At 36.9% G+C, this 17,777-nt stretch overlaps 1 protein-coding gene across 2 annotated transcripts in view; it reads left to right on the top strand.

The window, feature by feature from the left end:
- The window catches only part of wdr7 (WD repeat domain 7), a 71,785-nt gene extending 58,858 nt beyond the window's left edge, over nucleotides 1-12,927 (top strand). For both annotated transcript variants that reach the window (XM_077586197.1, XM_077586196.1), the window contains 6 exons: nucleotides 4,907-5,024; nucleotides 5,191-5,340; nucleotides 5,533-5,615; nucleotides 5,712-5,811; nucleotides 7,663-7,767; nucleotides 9,066-12,927. In XM_077586197.1, the coding sequence (XP_077442323.1) occupies nucleotides 4,907-5,024; nucleotides 5,191-5,340; nucleotides 5,533-5,615; nucleotides 5,712-5,811; nucleotides 7,663-7,767; nucleotides 9,066-9,269 (760 nt within the window). In that variant the 3' untranslated portion in view covers nucleotides 9,270-12,927. The remainder of the gene's footprint in view (nucleotides 1-4,906; nucleotides 5,025-5,190; nucleotides 5,341-5,532; nucleotides 5,616-5,711; nucleotides 5,812-7,662; nucleotides 7,768-9,065) is intronic.
- The last annotated feature ends 4,850 nt before the right edge of the window (nucleotides 12,928-17,777 follow it).

Below are 17,777 nucleotides of genomic sequence, written 5' to 3'. Positions count from 1 at the left end.
TGGCTAGCATTGGTTCCTCTTGTGGTAGCCTGGTTCATGCTCAATCCTTTTTTTTTTGCCTCTTCTCGCTGTGGCAGCCGGTCCACAACAGCTGTCAATCATTGTTCAAGTGTGGCATTTGCCGTTTACCAAAAACGACAGTTTTGGGACGCGTGACGTCAACGTCAGGGTTTCTATTGGACTTAGAATTGAAATCAATGATGAACCCTGGCTTTCTCTTTCACATCAAGTCTGAATTATAACATTGGCATTTATATTTGATATTTATTCCAATATTTCTCAGAAAACAGCATAGTAGTTTATAGTGTGATGTTATGCTATTGTACTGAATAATATAGTGAAAAGCTGCACACAAACGCAACGCATTACTTGAGCAACATAGAGCTGACACTAAAACATGGGATCTAGACGTTAATCTGATTGCAGGACATTACCGTGATGTTGCATCGTCTGTATTGCACTGACATGTCAGCCATTTTCTGTCTTCATCCGTCTTAGTAAAATGACCACTTCCTAAAATGATGCGCATGCTTTTATGGCGAAGGAAACATTTTCTGAAGCCGACATTCATCGGTCAAACGTGTCGACACAACTGTTGTCTGAGTTTCGAAAGTACGATTGGGGATTTTTGTGGCGATGAAAGATGTTTAGTAGAGAGGATGTCATAACATACTAGCAGTCAATGAGCTTGCAGGTTTTCTTCAAGTACTCTGGCTTCCTCTCGTGTCCCACAAACATGTTGTTGTTGTTTTAACGGAAAACTGTGAATGTTAAGCGATTGTCTCTGAGCATGGTAAGCTTTCAACAACAACAAAAGAATCATCACATGACATATTTAGGGAAGAGAATGCATTTCACAAAGCCTCGTCTTGCGTATGGTCCATCATGCATGAGATAAGTGAGTGTGTCAGAAATCTCTATAGTCGCCATTAACTGATTTTGTTAAGTTTGAAACCCGAGACGTGCTAGTCTGCTTTAATGAGTATGGCTATGTCTGCTGTCTGTTGGGTACGAGTGTGTGTTTGTTTGTGTGTGTCTGCAGAGGAGAGGCACAAACACAATTCAGTTTGTTTATACATCATTTAGTTTGAGAAATACATACAGATTTTGTGCATGTGGCCAATTGAAAACCATTTATAACGCAGAGTACCTGCTTTAATTACTTGCACTATTCCTGTAGTTTAAGTAGGAAAAGGAAAAGGCAGCTTCTGAGGAGTTGAATGTGCAACTGGATGAAAGGAAAGTGCACGTCCACACAGAAGCTTGTATTTCCATGCAGCTGAATGGCAGTGAGGCTCTTTGTCCCTGTTGCACACTACTAGTTATCAATACACTCCTCACAGAGCGCCTTGTGTGAGTGCGTGAGTGAAAGTGATAATCCTTTTTTCAATACGTACAGAATGGGGAAAAGCCCCCGTTGTGATAGACTTGCACAGGTTTTATACATTTTCAATACAGGGCCACACGTCTACAGGATGCCGTTTTACCAACTGTGTTCTTTTCTTTAAAAAAAACAAAACAAAAAAAACTTTAGAAATAGACCAAGCAATTTTGGTAACATTTCCGGAACATTTCCAGACACATCAGCTTGAAATGAAAGCCCCTCACCTCAGTACATTAAGTTGTTTTTCTGATTGTGTTCTTTATATTTAACACAGTAATGAGATACAGCAAGGATGGACAACTTAAATGCTGGAGAGGGCCATATTTTTTTCATCAGTGAAATTTTTTTTTTATTTTTTTACACAAAGGACCACACACTTCCTAATCAGGTGTATAACAAAAATTATATTTTAGATATGAACAAGATACATTATAGGCCAAAGATTTGGACACACTTTCTTATTCAAAGCATTTGCTTTATTCTCATAGCTGGTTACTTTGTAGATTCTCACTGAAGGCATCAAAACATTGTATGAACAATGTGGAGTTATGTACTGAACAAAAAAAGGTTAAATTGTTATTATTGGGGTGATATGTTTGTCTTGCATATAATTCCAAATCCGCCCCCCCCCCCCCCCCCCCCAAAAAAAATGATTAGGCCTACTCATGTTGTAGCATAAGGCAGTATAAGACCCAATGTAAGTGCAACAAAGACATGGCTACCATCTAGTGGCAAATAGATATATTACAACTTAAAACTACAGTCAGACCCGCGGATTCACATAATTGCTGATTTAAAAATAATAATAATAATAATAAATATTTGTTCATATTTTGGATTTTCCCCTTTTGAAGATTTTTGGGGGGTTTTGTCTTCTTTTTTTGTGTTGATCTATTTTTTTTTGGGGGGGGGGGGGGTTAATCAAGGGGCCACTCATAATGTTGTTGGCCTGTGTGCCATCGCTGAGGTAGACCCAATAATTTTAAGTCCACCAGCAAGCCAAACAGTTGGTAATTTACTCAAAAAGTCAAACGTTTAACCTGTCAAGTCCTTGTGGTGTTGATTTCTGGTTGCAATGACTCACACAATGTGAATGTGACTGATGTTATTAGCTCCTTCCTCACACATAACAATCAATATCCCCCTTTTATCACTTTGTGTGTGGGCTCATTATCGAGTGGATAATCTCAGGGTTGTATTGGCTATCAAAGCACAAAGCAAGCTGGTTCTTACTCTGAACTCGAGTAAAATGGTAGTTTAATATCATTCCAATACATCAAAAATGTGGAGAGAGCCAAAAAACATTTGTACTTTACTCCTTCCGTTGAGCATGCCAAGGGGGTTGATTTGTATTAAATATAGTTCTGATGTCCATAGGCATAAATTCATGTTCAATTGTATACTAAATATATATGTACAGTATATAGCCACTCTAAATAAGTCTAAAAAAATTTATCGACAGTTGCATAATCAAGCCAAACTGTAAAAATACTACCGCTATCATTTTCTTCTTCCTTCAGTGTTGGTGTGTAAAGTAAGCGATGACATCGACATCTGCTGCGTGTGTGCGTGTGTGTGTGTGTGTGTGTGTGCGTGAGATCACACTGATAATGATAATTTAGATTATTTCCTTACATGTCCTTAATGTTGGTCATTAACCTCATTGCTTTTCAGTACAATTAGCTCCTTGCACTCCTGCCTTATATCAACATTGTGACTGTTTCCAATTACAGCCAACACTATAAATGAAATTAAACATTTCAGCTTTGCTGATTTATTGCTAATATATTGCCCGTTTTAATCTGTGGCTGCGATCTGTAATCAGAGGAGATGAATCGTGCAAGTCACCCCCTTCTCTCTCTCCCGCTCTCTCTTTGGCGCGCTTTCTCTCCTCCCTGATTCACCCATTTGTTAACAAGGCCTTGCTCGCCCTCCCTTTCCCCCCCAACTCTGTCACACACATATATACAGGGAGAAGTGAGTGGCCAGCTGTTAGGGTGTGCACGTGTGTCGTGTGTGTGTCTAATTCCTGTTGCATTGTGGGAGTCCATTATGCCGTTGTCGAGTGAATGGCTCCCATTGACTCAGCCTTGACATTATAAGCTGCCCACTAATCTCTTCACTTCATATATTTGTAAGTTTCTCTTTTAACACTTTCCCTTCTGCTCAGTGTTGGGTTCCGTCCCACACACACTGCGCAATCCTGCTGTAATGCAAATATCCGCTGTAAAATAAACCACCTCTTATTAATTGTTTCCAATTATCAGCCAATCTACGAATACATATTTCAGCACTTTCCTACAGAAACCTTTTATGTCCAAATTTGGAGCGTTTCATACTTTTTCACAAATAGATTTTGGCAAATTAGTGACTAGGGCTGGGTTTTAAAAGAAAAATGACAATGAAATGACACTATGAATCGTTTTTTTAATATCTCTTTTTCCCATAAATCCATTAAAAAATTGAATTTTAAAGGCCACTTTTAGGAGGTTACTTGAGATGTACTGTTCACATGGATTTAAAATAACTTTCTTACAATTACGAAAGACCTGACTTATTGCACATTAAGATAATTTCAAATCATCCTTGCTGATGTCAGTGTTTGTGTAACACTTAAGTGATTAGAACATGTGCTATTTTCATTAATAAACCAAATCATTTGACCAGTTACTGGCAGCCTTTGTAAAATTAAATTTGGAATTTATTTTGTAGAGTTTTTAAGTTATTCACTCCCAACCATTTTCACTGAAGCAACCCCCTTCGCGCCCGGCTGCTTTACTTAATATTGACTGATTTTGTAAGGTCCACAGAAGATTCTGTTCTTTTGCTATAAAAACATGGAACCTACCAGAAGAAAGATTAAAGTCTGTTCTTTCATCAGGAAAAAAGTATATTTGTATCTGTTTCCGTTTTACAGCAATTAGCATTAGAATATAGCTAAAGTTCATCATTATTCACAAATCTGTTTAAAACACTGGAGAAAACAGCTTGTTTGAAACATGGCCCTGGTTGATCTCTTATACTCTTATGCCACCTGCTCTCTATGATAACTACCATTGCTTTAAGCGACCTATTCATGTCAGAAGTTGTATCAAAGCCTTCTGTATGCTCTAGCATAAAAAAAAACATATTTAAAAACGGATTTATACGTTTTGGGGTTTGAATGAGTTAATCATGTCCCTGATATTTTAAAAGGATTGATGTTCCGTAATTAATTGACATTGAATTGAATTGATGAAAAAATCTAAATCATATTGAACTGAGTTCTTATGAATCGAAATTGAATCAATTGAGGAAATTATAATCGATACCAAGCCCTGTTATTGACATGCTGTCTTTGACATTGCCATGTTAATGTAAGTTTTCTACTAATTATAGTTGTTTTGTACCAAATCATGTTTGAATTTCCAAGAGATCTGGATTTTTTTTTTATTATCTTCACCGTTTCAATGAAGATGAAAAATAATCTTTCCCTGTATTGCCATTTCAATCAAAATCCTCTTCCTCTCTGTCCATCTGTAGTATTACCATGGGTTTGCCGCTCAACCCACCAGCAGATTCGGCTCGCTCAGCCCGACACGCCCTCTCTCTTATTGCGACTGCCCGGCCGCCAGCCTTCATCACCACTATTGCAAGAGAGGTGAGGCCAAATGAATTCAAAGTGCCTCAAGATGTTGACAGAAATATGTAATATGTAAAAAAAAAAATATTCATGTAATATAGTTCTAAAGTACTAAGTGTTCACCTTGGAGTAAAGTAGCTTCTCTTCGCTGTGTGAACACAAATCTCATGTTATTGTTTTTCAGGTCCATCGATATAATGCAGCCCAGGCTAACTCTCAATCACAGCAGAACGTTCACACCACCACTCTGGCCCGAGCTAAGACTGAAATATTGAGAGTGATTGACATCCTGATCGAGAAGATGCCTGGAGATGTTGTGGACTTGCTTGTTGAGGTGATCATATGTAGCAGTTTTCCATTATAAGCAATGAGTGTCAGCACAAGATGACTGGATTGTATATTTCTAGGTTGCTGACTGTCTCCAATATAATAGATTATTTAAGTTACATTTCTATTATAGAAAGGCACAGATCTTGTCAATAAAATATCACCTTCTCACTATCTTGCATTATCTTCTCGTCTTTAGGTGATGGACATCATCATGTACTGTATTGAAGGCTCTCTGGTAAAGAAGAAAGGGCTGCAAGAGTGTTTTCCTGCTATTTGCAAGTAAGTTGGTGCGGGAGTAAACTAACTCCTCTCCTACACGTTTGCTTCACTGTCATGTTGAGGGACTTAATGTTTGATTATTGGGAACATGTTCAGGTTCTACATGGTGGGTTACTGCGACCGCAGTCACCGCATTGCTGTCGGAGCTCGTCAAGGTTCAGTGGCCCTTTATGATGTTCGCACTGGAAAATGCCAGGTGCGTTCAGAGACTTGTCCTACGCACAATTATTTGAAGACCATGAAAATAAAGATACAATAACCTAATCTAGTTTGCACCTCTTTACCATATTCAATTAATTTTATTTCATTTATGTCATGAAAACTTAACTGAAGCCATTGTAGCCTGCAGTTATTTAGTTGTCATTTCAGGTACTTTTGTGATCCCTGAGAAGATTCACCATTATATTTTCATTTGTTTACATTCATTCCTTCTTTTTTCTTTCTTTGTTTCTTTCTTTCTATTCTTCTTCTTGTTCTTCTTTGTTGTCTACTACCCAATTTTTTTTTTAACTCATTCACTGCCATTGACGGCTATAGATGCCAAAAATTCATTTAAACTATTTCTATTAGTTTAACATTTTTTTCCACTTTTGCTAACAAGAGTATGAAAACCTAGAACAAAAATTATTGTAAATTTACAACAGATATAAAATGTGTGATTAATCGTTAGTTAACTAGTGAAATTCATGTGATTAATTTCAATTTTAAAAAAAAGAAGAAGAAAGAATCGCCTGACGGGCCTAATTAAAAAAATATATATTTAAAATAAGGGCCGTTTAATCGTAACTAATCACATGATAATTTTATATCTCTTATAAATGTACAATAAAAAAATTCTAGGTTTTCCTAAAAAATGAAGAAAAAAAATTAAACTAATAGAAATAGTTCACATGAATTTTTGACGTCTATAGTCGTCATGGCAGTGAATGAGTTAATTAAATACAAGACCATCTGATCAGAGCACCGCCATTGTTCATCTGGAATAATTGGATGTAGTGCTGAACTGTATTTACTGACATTGCTTTTCTGAAGTGTTTTTATGTGGTGATATCCTATCAAAGGTAATTTTATTATTTTTATATAATAATAAAATAATTTTACAACACGGAAAAATATCTTTGACATAAGATAAATGATCACATGACATAGAAGCGTTGAACGTATGAAGCAATAGGAAATAGGAGTCAGGATGTTGCCAAAAATGAGGTAATGGAAACCTGAGACTGAAACATGAAAAGATTGAAAGAAAAAAAAATCATTAAGAAGGTTTGAAAAGAGTGAGATTGCCTTGGAAGACTGGGGGGGAAAAAATCACATAATTCAGCCAACACAACTGGGATCTAATATGAAGGAGAGAACCAGGTAAAAATATAAGATTTTCATTTCATTGTGCTATTATATTTTTCTTCTCTATAACCACAGATGGGCTATAATTTCAAGGTCTTGGGCGCCCAAGGCGACGCGCCTTAATCTCATCTAGTGGCGAGCGTTTCTAATCCCAGTCACAGGCAGGGTCAGGATGGAGATTTCTGCGAGGGCCTTTATTGTGTTACACACCTTTCATCTGGTGGGACACTTTATTTGGTTACTTTGCAGTGCAGCGTTGCTTTATTTGGTCTCACGAGCATCTGTTGAACCCAAAGCTGCCCTTCACCTGATGGAATTATCTTGCTCAAACCAAACACTTACTGTCATCCTGAGATTTTCTGCTTTGTCGCAATGAAATTTCAACATTTGTTCGTCATCATATCTTTATTATCACAAAATGGAATTTATTCAAGTGTGAAGTTAAGATTGTGTGACAGCATCTAAAATCCAAATAAATTATTTACAATTTTTCCAAGTAAGAATGTGAGAGAAATTTTGAAATGCAACACTTTGATGGGTCTCCCCCTAATATAAGATTTGACTTTTCACAATGTGATAGAAGTGGGGTGAAATTCATTTATTAAAAAGTCCATCACTTTTACTACACAATGGCACAAATGGCACATCCAGTTTTCCAACCTTCATTGTTAACTGTGACTTCCTCTCAATGTCTCCCTAGAATATCCATGGTCATAAGGGCCCAATCACAGCGGTGTCATTTGCCCCTGATGGCCGTTACCTGGCAACCTACTCCAACGCTGACAGTCACATCTCCTTCTGGCAGGTAAATAGCATGCACACATTGCTTTCTTATTCTCTGCACATGTAAAAGTTTTACATGGATCCATTTTATGCCCAAAAATGAGATCCATTCATCCAAGCTGTTTTTAAAAAAACAATTACAACTAATGATAGCGCCAGCCGAAATGCAAAACGTCCTATCGTCAGGATTGTCCGATTGTGTTTTTTCACTTTGGATAAGAATAAGGAAGTATTTTCATATTCAGTCTGTATGTAAGGTAATTCCACCCTTTGTTGTGACAGCAAAGTCACCTGACCAAAGCCTCCACTCAAATTTGCTGGTAAACACTTGCTTGCTATCTGCATCACAACTGATTTTAGATAGAAGGTTTTGTGTTTTGGCCATCAATGCATAATATTTTATCATAACATTTATTATATGTAGTCGGCGATATGTGGGGGTTAGAGATCAAGACTAGGAATGGGCAAGTACCCGTACCAGGTATTGGTATCAGGCCGATTCCTAGCTTTATTTCAAGGTAACAGTATCTCGTGGCCATTTCAGGAACTAGAAATTAGAAGAGTAGAAAATTGACATTCATTTCATGCAGTTTTAAAAGGGAAGTCAACCCAGACATTTTCTTCACAATATATTGTTGTATGTGCAAGAAAGAAAGATGTGTAAAGAAAATTTGGGGGTTAACTTCTTCTTTAAGGAAAAATGCTATATGGTGCTACATACGGCTTCTTTTTTTTTTAAATTGTATGTCATTATTTTTATTTTATTTTTATTTTTTTGGGTGGGTGGGAATTGTATTTATCAAAAGGACTGCTCAAGAGTTGTGTACTTGTACTGGTATCGGTCTAAAAAAAAAAGCAGTATCGAACATCCCTAATCAAGACCCACCCCGAATTTTAGATGTCCCCTTGAAAATGTTTATACTGTAATTGCATATATAAAAAGTTTAAACCGTAAATATGAGTAATAATTAAGTCACACCTGTGCTGACAAGAAATGATCAACTCAAACCAACACACTTTTTTTCCCCTCTGGTTCCACGGAACATCCTCAATTACTTCAGCTCTGTCGCCTATTTGAGTACATCACCTTTGCACCTCCATGAATGGCTCTCTTCTGCTGCAGAGTCCTTACAAATGATGTTCATAGTTTTGATTGAGTGAATAACTTTTAATATTTGGTCTGCATCAAGCTTGCGACCCATTGACTTCACCAGGCTGTTGCATTCGTCATTTGAAATGCTTTTCCAGGCCTTTACTGCAGCCTCTCTCAGTTCTTGTTTGTTTCTCGGGATTGATTGTGATTTTGTGATCTCAACTCAGATGAACACCAGTCTGCTGGGCAGCATTGGAATGTTGAACTCAGCCCCTCAGCTGCGCTGCATTAAGACCTACCAGGTTCCTCCGGTCCAGCCGGCATCTCCTGGCTCCCAAAACCACTTGAAGCTCGCCCGCCTTATCTGGACCTCCAACCGGAATGTCATCCTGATGGCACATGACGGCAAGGAGCACCGCTTCATGGTTTAAAGGGAGTTTAGATCCAGTTCTTGGCACACGGCTAGCATTCTAATTCATATTATTTTAGTAATTTATAACTTCTAGTCATTCCTAATTTTGGTTTTGTTTTCTTTGTTAGTCACAATTGGAGCCCTTAGAGGTCCCAGCATTCATTTCTATTTATTTGATGTCAGCCTTATTATGCCAGCAAATTAGCTTTAGTTCATTGTGTTAAAATTTTAGGTCACTATTTTATTTTATTACTGGATAAATGATTTCACTTGACATCTGTGAGCAGATTTACTTGCGAGTGGCTGCGCTTTAAAATATTAAATGTGGTCGTCAGCCATTGCACTGGCTATCATCGTGCATTCTTTTATGGAGCAGAATGGGGCTACTTGTAGAGTGCTCGGTCATACAAAAAAATGAAAACATTCTTTGATGGAGGAAGTTACTGTAAAGTCCACAGAGGGGCGAACGTTTGCGATGCTTCCGAATGTTGAATTCACGTTAAGATAGGCTTAGGGTTCGTTCAAGGTCGCAATGTTTCCTAAACATTCTCTAACAGTCATAATGGTTCTCTTCTTCTTCCTCTTTTTTTCTTCTCTTTTTTTGGGGAGAGAGCTCAGTGTTGTTTATTCGGTAATCTTACCGATTCAACATGTCATCATCATTGCTCTCTCTTTTTTTTCTTTTTGTATGTGCGTGAGTTCATTTGGACACAGCTGGGGAGGGATGTGCCATGGCTCTTCAATTTGTTTTCTCCTGGAATTGAGACACCCTTTGCCGACAACAACTTCTCCAAGGGCCACGCCAAACTGCTTACTGGGAATGTCCAACATAAGCTCACGGTCAGAGTGCAGAAATGCCTCGGGAGGGCTGTTGCACAACTTTGGCTACTCATACTCCTTCTCCTCCTCAAACCCGTCGTCTTCGTCTTCCATACTCACATTTTTTTCCCAGTGGTGGCTCTCTTAATGCTTGGTCTTAATGCAAGGAATGTTAAAAATTTCCTTGCAACAAAAGCAACCATTGAAACTGTTTTAGAGAACATTAAGACTGTTTAGGGAACCATTGAACGGACCCTCAAGTGACATCAACATTTGTTAGCGTCATTAGCAATGTTGATTTCACGTAAGGGTTCGGCAGGGTTCGTTCAAGGTTGCAATGTTTCCTAAAATCCTGGCAAACCCTCACGTGAAATCAACATTTGTAAAGCCCTTATTCCACTAACAGGTGAGAGGGTTTGTTCAATGTCGCATTTCCTAAACCTTCTCTAAACTGTCTTATGGTTTCCTTAATGGTCTTTAGTCGCAACATGTTCAAAATGTCCTTGCGGCTTGAAAGAACATGAAGACCGTTTAGAAAATGAGTCAACGCTGCGAGCTTGAATGAACCCTGACTTGAAATCAAAATTTGCTCGCAAACGTTGGCCCCTCAGTGGGATGCGGGCTTAAAGCTCACGTGTACTTCAGCTAGATACTAAACCTCAGTTGCTCTTGACAGGGCACATTCATGTGAAAATGAGTTGTTGGCAAAAGCCGCAGTCAAGTCATCGTTGTGTAAATTAGATGTTGCCATTAATTGGCATTTCCTTATATGCAATCAAAACATGAATAAGAAGCTTCCTGCTTTGCCCCCTATTAAATTGTAGTACTCTTTTCATTAACAGACCTCCTTTCAATAAATTTAATAGTGGTAGGATGAGCTTTAGTCCCTGTCATGATTAATTAAAAGGATTTTCAGATATATCAAGGATAATGTTTATTGTTCCCCCTTTTTTTTATTCTACGAGATGAAATCCCGACATGTACAGTATCCATATCAGAGCTTGTGTGTAATGTAGTATGGTATTAATCTTGCACAAATTCTTATTTGTCTCCTGTGGTGTGACTGCCTGAATACCTGCCTTGCAATGACTTCCTCTTGTAATCCATGTTGAAGCAAACAGTTGACTACATAATTACAATTAAAAGATCATCTCACCATATATTTGTCAGTTGCCAATGCAGGTTTGCGCGATACATATTTGCTGCTTAATACCGTGCAACAGAAACATGAAAATGGTACATACAGTTCAAGACAGTTATTTATCAGAGAGAAAGTAATACAGATTTAAGTATGGCGGTCCGCAGGCTACTGACGGGCTTCCCGTCTCATCTGGTGCGAGGAAGAACATAAAACAAGTATGTGTCGCATGCAATGGCATCACTGCTACTTCTGGCTACAAGTGCAACCGGGCACAATTTATTTATTTTTGGAAATAACCGTTCCAGTCTGGACCTTTTTGCTTCTCAATTTTTTTTCTTGCAGAGTTTTATGCAGGAGGAGGAAAATATTCATAGATGTGTATATCATATATTTATAAAGTGATGAGTTTGTGAATATGTTTACATTGTAATCTTATTTAGGCAGTGAAAATGTCGATTTGTTTTGTTTTTTCTTCATGTAGTTTGTGTTTCCCACTCTGCCTGAAGTCCTTGGTTCTGCCCTCTATTTCCTGTCAGTTTGCAGTGGTGGTGTCAGAAAGCTTCTAACACTAATACTCACCTGTAAACACAAGTGTCAAAGCTTTTCGCAAGGTTCGTCTCAATTTAGACAAAGGAAAAGGAAGAGAAAAAAAAAGTCCAACAGCTCATCAGACTGCTCTTGTGACTTCACTAGTATATAGTGGCTATAAAAAATAAATAAAATAAAAAATAAATAAAATAGTCTACACACCCCTGTTCTTATGACACGTTTTTGTGGTATAAAAAAAAAAGTGAAGTTAAATTATTTAAAATCGTTTCCACTATTAATGTGACCAATAACCTATTATTATTATTATTAGCAGGTTTGGGGTGTTTTAAACCTTTTGTTTGGGGGGGGAATCACGATCTGGCATTTAGACAGGGGTGTGTAGACTTTTTATATCCGCTGTAATTCCAGAGAGTAGTGAGATCTTAATCTTTGGTTTTCTTCAGCATGTTCATGGTTTAGGAAAAAGCTTTTTTTTTGTCGGCCTCTCCGGGGAGAGAAGGTGAGAAAACGAAGGCAAAGAGGAAGAGCTGAAGAGTAAGTAACAAGTGAGGAAGATCAGTCATCCAAAAAAATGAAAACATTCTTTGACGGAGGAAGTGAAGCGAAGAAGCGTAAGTGGCATGATGCAATGTGGTAGAAACCTTCAGGGTTATAACATGTGATATAACATCAGGCACATTATAATGGCACATTTTGACAAAGGTGATGCACATTGTACGTCTATTTTACTAACTTCTTTCTGTGTATGACAGCTTCCTCAGCTTCGGCGCAATTGTCTAGACAAAAAAGTATGACATAGATAACCAAAATGTGTCAGCTCTCTCCTTCCTCTTTTCAAATGAGTAGAATGCAGTAAAATACAAAAGCCTCCACTCGAGGTTTTTAAATGTTCGCGTTTAGTAACTTTGCTTCACTTGCTATAAGATTAACAAATGTACTGTAAAGAAAGAAGCATTGTATTATACTGTGTCGTGTACCTTATCAAGTGGTTTGCGAGTGTATATTGTGTTTATGTTGTAACGATGTTAACTTGCGTGTGTGTATGTATAGTGCATGCATGTGACCCCCCTCTAACAGTTTGAATCCACTGTGTATCAAATAAATGTGTAGTGGTAAGCTGTGTTCTTGTTATCACTGTGTGACTAATAAAGATGGAACTAAGACCAGACATGTTTGTGCTAGTGTTAATTTTTTGGGACAATTTTTAAATTTAGTCTCAATTTTAGTCAAGTTTTAATTACAGTAATTTATTGGCTATAAGCCGCTACTTTTTTCACTTGCATTCGACCCTGCGGCGAATACAAAGGTGCAACTTATCCCTCACATCACAAGGGGGCGCACTATAAAGGAAGTGCAAGAGCGTCAGGCAGAGCAAAACAAATCAAGTGAGCCTAAATACAGTAGGAGAGACAAATAGAGACAATTTGCGCCTTCATTATGGAAAAGAAAGCGGGAACCTGGTGCGGTAACATTAAAACACCTGCGGCTTACAGTCGGGTGTGGCTTATATGTGTAACAAACTCGAGTATTCCCCAAATTTAGCTAGCGGGGCTTATAATCAGGTGCGCCTTATAGTCCAAAAATGAATATACACTTGTTTTTAATCATTATCAACCTCATCTCATTTTTTAGTTGACTATAAATCTAGCATTTTAGTCTTTATTATAGTCTAAGGAAACTTTTATTCGTCTTGTTTTAGTTGACAAAAACTGGCAACATTTTAGTCTAGTTTTAGTCAGGACAATCATTTTATCCGTTTCTTTTTTTGTCAAAAGATAATGTTGAACATTTCGGATGTAAAACTACTTCACATGAAATTTTCTCTCATCTTTTTGATGAAAAACAACTTTACACACAATTACAATACAGGGAGTCCTCGAGTTACGGCCGAGTTCCGTTTCTATGCTGGCGATGTTTCTATACCCGAATTTCGACATAACTCGGATTTCACCGTTAAAATACATATTTACTTCAAAATACTTTGTACAATAAAAAAACATATTTGCGTGACCTGGAGAAGCCGGAACCAATATTTTGTGTTTCCGCGCGAACAATCAGTGCTGATGGACGGCAGAACGGACCTTATTCAAACTTAAAAACGAAAACGTGATGCGCCGACCTGCTCAATGGACATCAGCTGCTGGAGGTAACAACACAACTTTAACTAACTTTAAAATGGCGTGATTACTGTGGGAAATTAATCAAAAAGTAGGTGCTATGGACGAGGCACGGGTGCTCTAAAGTCAAAACGATGTAGGTCGCGTACGAAGTTGCTACTATGGCTCTATGCAATGAGCTAGTAAATTAGCCAGCATTAGTTAGCGGTCGGAGAAAATTCATGGAACCGTGCAAGCCAGGACCCACACTACTCATTTCCTATAGGTAATTTAAAATACTTAGGCATAAAAAAATCACCTAAATTAACTGATTTAATTCATTTAAACTTTTCTCCACTTCTGGATAACATTTATAGTGACTTGGAGCGCTGGAATAATTTTCCTATTTCTCTTAATAGGACGAATAGCCACCATTAAAATGAAAGTTTTACCTAAAATAAACTATTTTTTCTCAATGATTCCATTTAAACCTACGGCTAAATGGTTCCAGTTGTTGGACTCAGCCGTAACAAAATTTTACTGGAATAAAAAAAAAGCAAAGATTAGTCTATCTACTCTTCAGAAAAGCAAATCCAAAGGTGGTCTAGAGGCACCAAATTTTATGTACTACTATATAGCTAACCAGCTACAATATATCGTTCTATGGGCACAACCCAACAGAGACACTAACTGTTGGTTGGAACTAGAACAGAAGGATTGTAATAACCTCAGACTTCGAGATTTACTCTTTATTACAACATCGATTAAGCGTCATAATTGTTTTAAAAACCCAATGATTTCCGCCACCGTGACTGCCTGGTGGAAGGCACTAGAATTGACAAAAGCCCAAGTGGAGCCCTGTGGACTTTCTCCCCTATGGCATAACCCTGACTTTCAACTTAACAACCAACCGTTTCATTTAGCTGTGTGGGAGCAGAAAGGAATTACACATCTCCTCCATCTCTTCTCAGATAATATGTTTATATCATATACATCCTTGCTCCAAAGATACAATATAAAAAACGGAAATTTTTTACATTATCTACAAGTTAAAAATATGATAAAGAAAAAAATTCCAACACTTCGGGGTACGCTCCAACCGCCTGTTTTAGCTAAAGATATTAACAAGCTTTCTCCGACAACAACAAAAAAACTTTCAAAAATATATACTGTAAGTTACTTTCATATACTGATAAAATTTCTTTACCCATCTCGAAATGGGAGACAGACTTGTCTATAGCACCGGAACCTGACTTTTGGATTCAAGTTTGTGAAAACGCATTTAAAATGACAAAACACACAAATTTACAACTTATCCAATATAAAATTATTCACAGAACATACATTACTCAATATTTGATGAAGAAAATGTGACTCTCCGACTCCGACATTTGTCTCCAGTGTTTACAAAACACTACAGACACTTATTTTCATGCTTTATGGTTATGTACTCCGGTTATGTATTTCTGGACTAAAGTCTTAGAAAAACTTTCCGCTATTTTGGACTGTAGGATACCTTTATCTCCAAACTTGTGTTTGCTAGGTGACCTAACAACAACTGACTTACCACATAAACAATTTCAATCTACACTTGTAGCCCTTACTATCGCTAAAAAAACAATTCTTGTTAACTGGAAAAATAAACAAACTCTGAATATCGACCAATGGTCTAACCTCCTCATAAATCACATTTTAATGGAAAAAATATCTGCCTCAAATAAAAACCAAATATCAAAATTTATAGAAACATGGTCTACGTATATAGAATTTTTTAACCTAATTCCGGTTACTTAATTCTGTCTGTTAGCGAGAGCCACTACATCGTGATAACTTACATTGATGTCTCTGCATTTGGCAATTTATTATTATATTATATTATTAGTATGGGATTTTTTTTAATGGGCTTTAGGTGAACTAATGAATACACACACGCTCGCACGCACGCACGCACACACACACACACGCACATACACATTCTCACCCACATACAAAAAAAAATATATATATATATATACAGTATGTATATATATGTGTATATGTATATATATGTATATATATTTAAAAAAAAAAAACATTTATTAAATTTTTTTTAATTGATTTGTTTGTTTGTTTTTAAAAAAAAAAGGAGAGCAATGATGATGTCAAATCGAATGAACAATACTGAGCTCTAAAAAAAAAAAAAAAAAAGTTAGCGGTCGGATTAACATTATTGTTGGAAGGTATGGATTAATGTTACATTATAACTATAATTGACTTTTTTGTTAATCTTTCATTGTGAATCCAACTCCTGTCTGTCCCATGTATTTGTGCATGTTGCTCTCGCTAGCTGCACATTTGAAAGGGGGTGTGTCACTGTGTCACGTGACAGATTAGCAGAGACAAGATTTACAAAATCATATCATTTTTGTCTCGTCTGTTTATAAACTAAAGTGTCCTTTAATTTTAGTCCAGTTTTTATTAAATGAAGTACATTTTCCTCCCATTTTCATTAGTTGACGAAAATGCATATTGATTTAGTCCCAGTTATTGTTTATTATTGTTTTAGTCTAGTCTAGTTTTACTCCGGTGAAAAATGTGTTGATGAAAATATTTTCGTTTAGTTTTTGTTGACGAAATTAACACTAGTTTGTGCATCACTTTTATTCTTACTAGATGCTGTTAACTCATGTATGAGGGCATTTTTCCTCTCTGGAATAATGGAAGAACATCTTAAAGTGACACTTCCTCATAGTATAAAAACTTGTGGGGTTGCTTGTGTTCCAAGTAACAACGCATTTTCATTTATTTTCAGTTTTAATATTGGCAGCGACCTTTTTATGAATTGAAGGCCAATGAAGTTGGTATCTCACTGAGTAGTGAATGCTTGCGAACATAGCGAAATTGAGGGTTTTCATCAGGATTTCTAAGATGTTCACACAGAGTTTTTACTTGTCGCAAAGACATTTCAAACATATTCAGACAATTTTTTTTACTGTCTGCAAAGATCTTTTGAAACTTTTTACGAACCCTGACGAAAACCACAAATTAGCAACATTCGCATGCATTTGTCGGCCAGTGAGATACAGGGAACTTTTCATTTATGGATTTATTTAAGTTTGCACTTCATTTTTTAAAAAATGATGCTGACACTGGGAACTCCTTACATTTACTACTTTTAAAAATTAAACAAAAAATTAAGATGTATGTAGAAATTTAAAAAAAAACGTTATTTATAGTAGAAAACTTTAGGGAACTATTTACTTGCTTAGTTTTTAATTTAGTTTAACACATGCTGATGGCCCTGGAAGCTCCCCTCAATTTTTGTTAGAATTTTCAAACAAAGCTGTCAACTCTATATGTTTCAAATGAAAATAAAAAGTTTATTATTATTTTATTTTTTTGTAAATGTTACACCAACATTTCGTCTTTTACTGCAAATGTCGGTCTCCTTGGCTACTAATAATCGGCATCGGCCTTGAAAAAAACTATCACTACTTTAAAGCTTGTCAAGTTTGTTTGTTGCTCTTATATTTTTTTGAAGCTTCACTTCAGAAAGCACTCGCGGAAAATGCTCCATACTACTTGAGTTGAAGGCTTACCATGTGTGCAGTCAAGTGTCAACATATATTGATTAGTACACGAGTGTATCTGCTCCATCATGCAGGCATTCAATGGACAACACAACTGAGTGTCGACAACATGTAGGACTCTTGACTGTAAAGGGTGTTAAATGAAAGAAGGTCGCAGGGTCATGTTGTATGGTTTCACTCTTTATTGGCAAATGCTGGATCGTGTTCTTTGCTCGGCACCCAAACCTGGCCGAATTTGTGGGATTTTTATCTTTCTTCTTCTTTTCTCAGTGAACAAACGGACTTTTGGTTATAATCCAAAAGGCAAGATGTTTGAGTGTGTATTTGTCAATTATTGATATTCCCAAAGTTTC

This window comes from Vanacampus margaritifer, chromosome 14 (genome assembly GCF_051991255.1).
Source record: "Vanacampus margaritifer isolate UIUO_Vmar chromosome 14, RoL_Vmar_1.0, whole genome shotgun sequence".
Lineage (NCBI taxonomy): Eukaryota > Metazoa > Chordata > Actinopteri > Syngnathiformes > Syngnathidae > Vanacampus > Vanacampus margaritifer.
The sequence above is the reverse complement of the archived record's forward strand: the minus strand, read 5'-3'. Positions and strand labels throughout refer to the sequence as shown.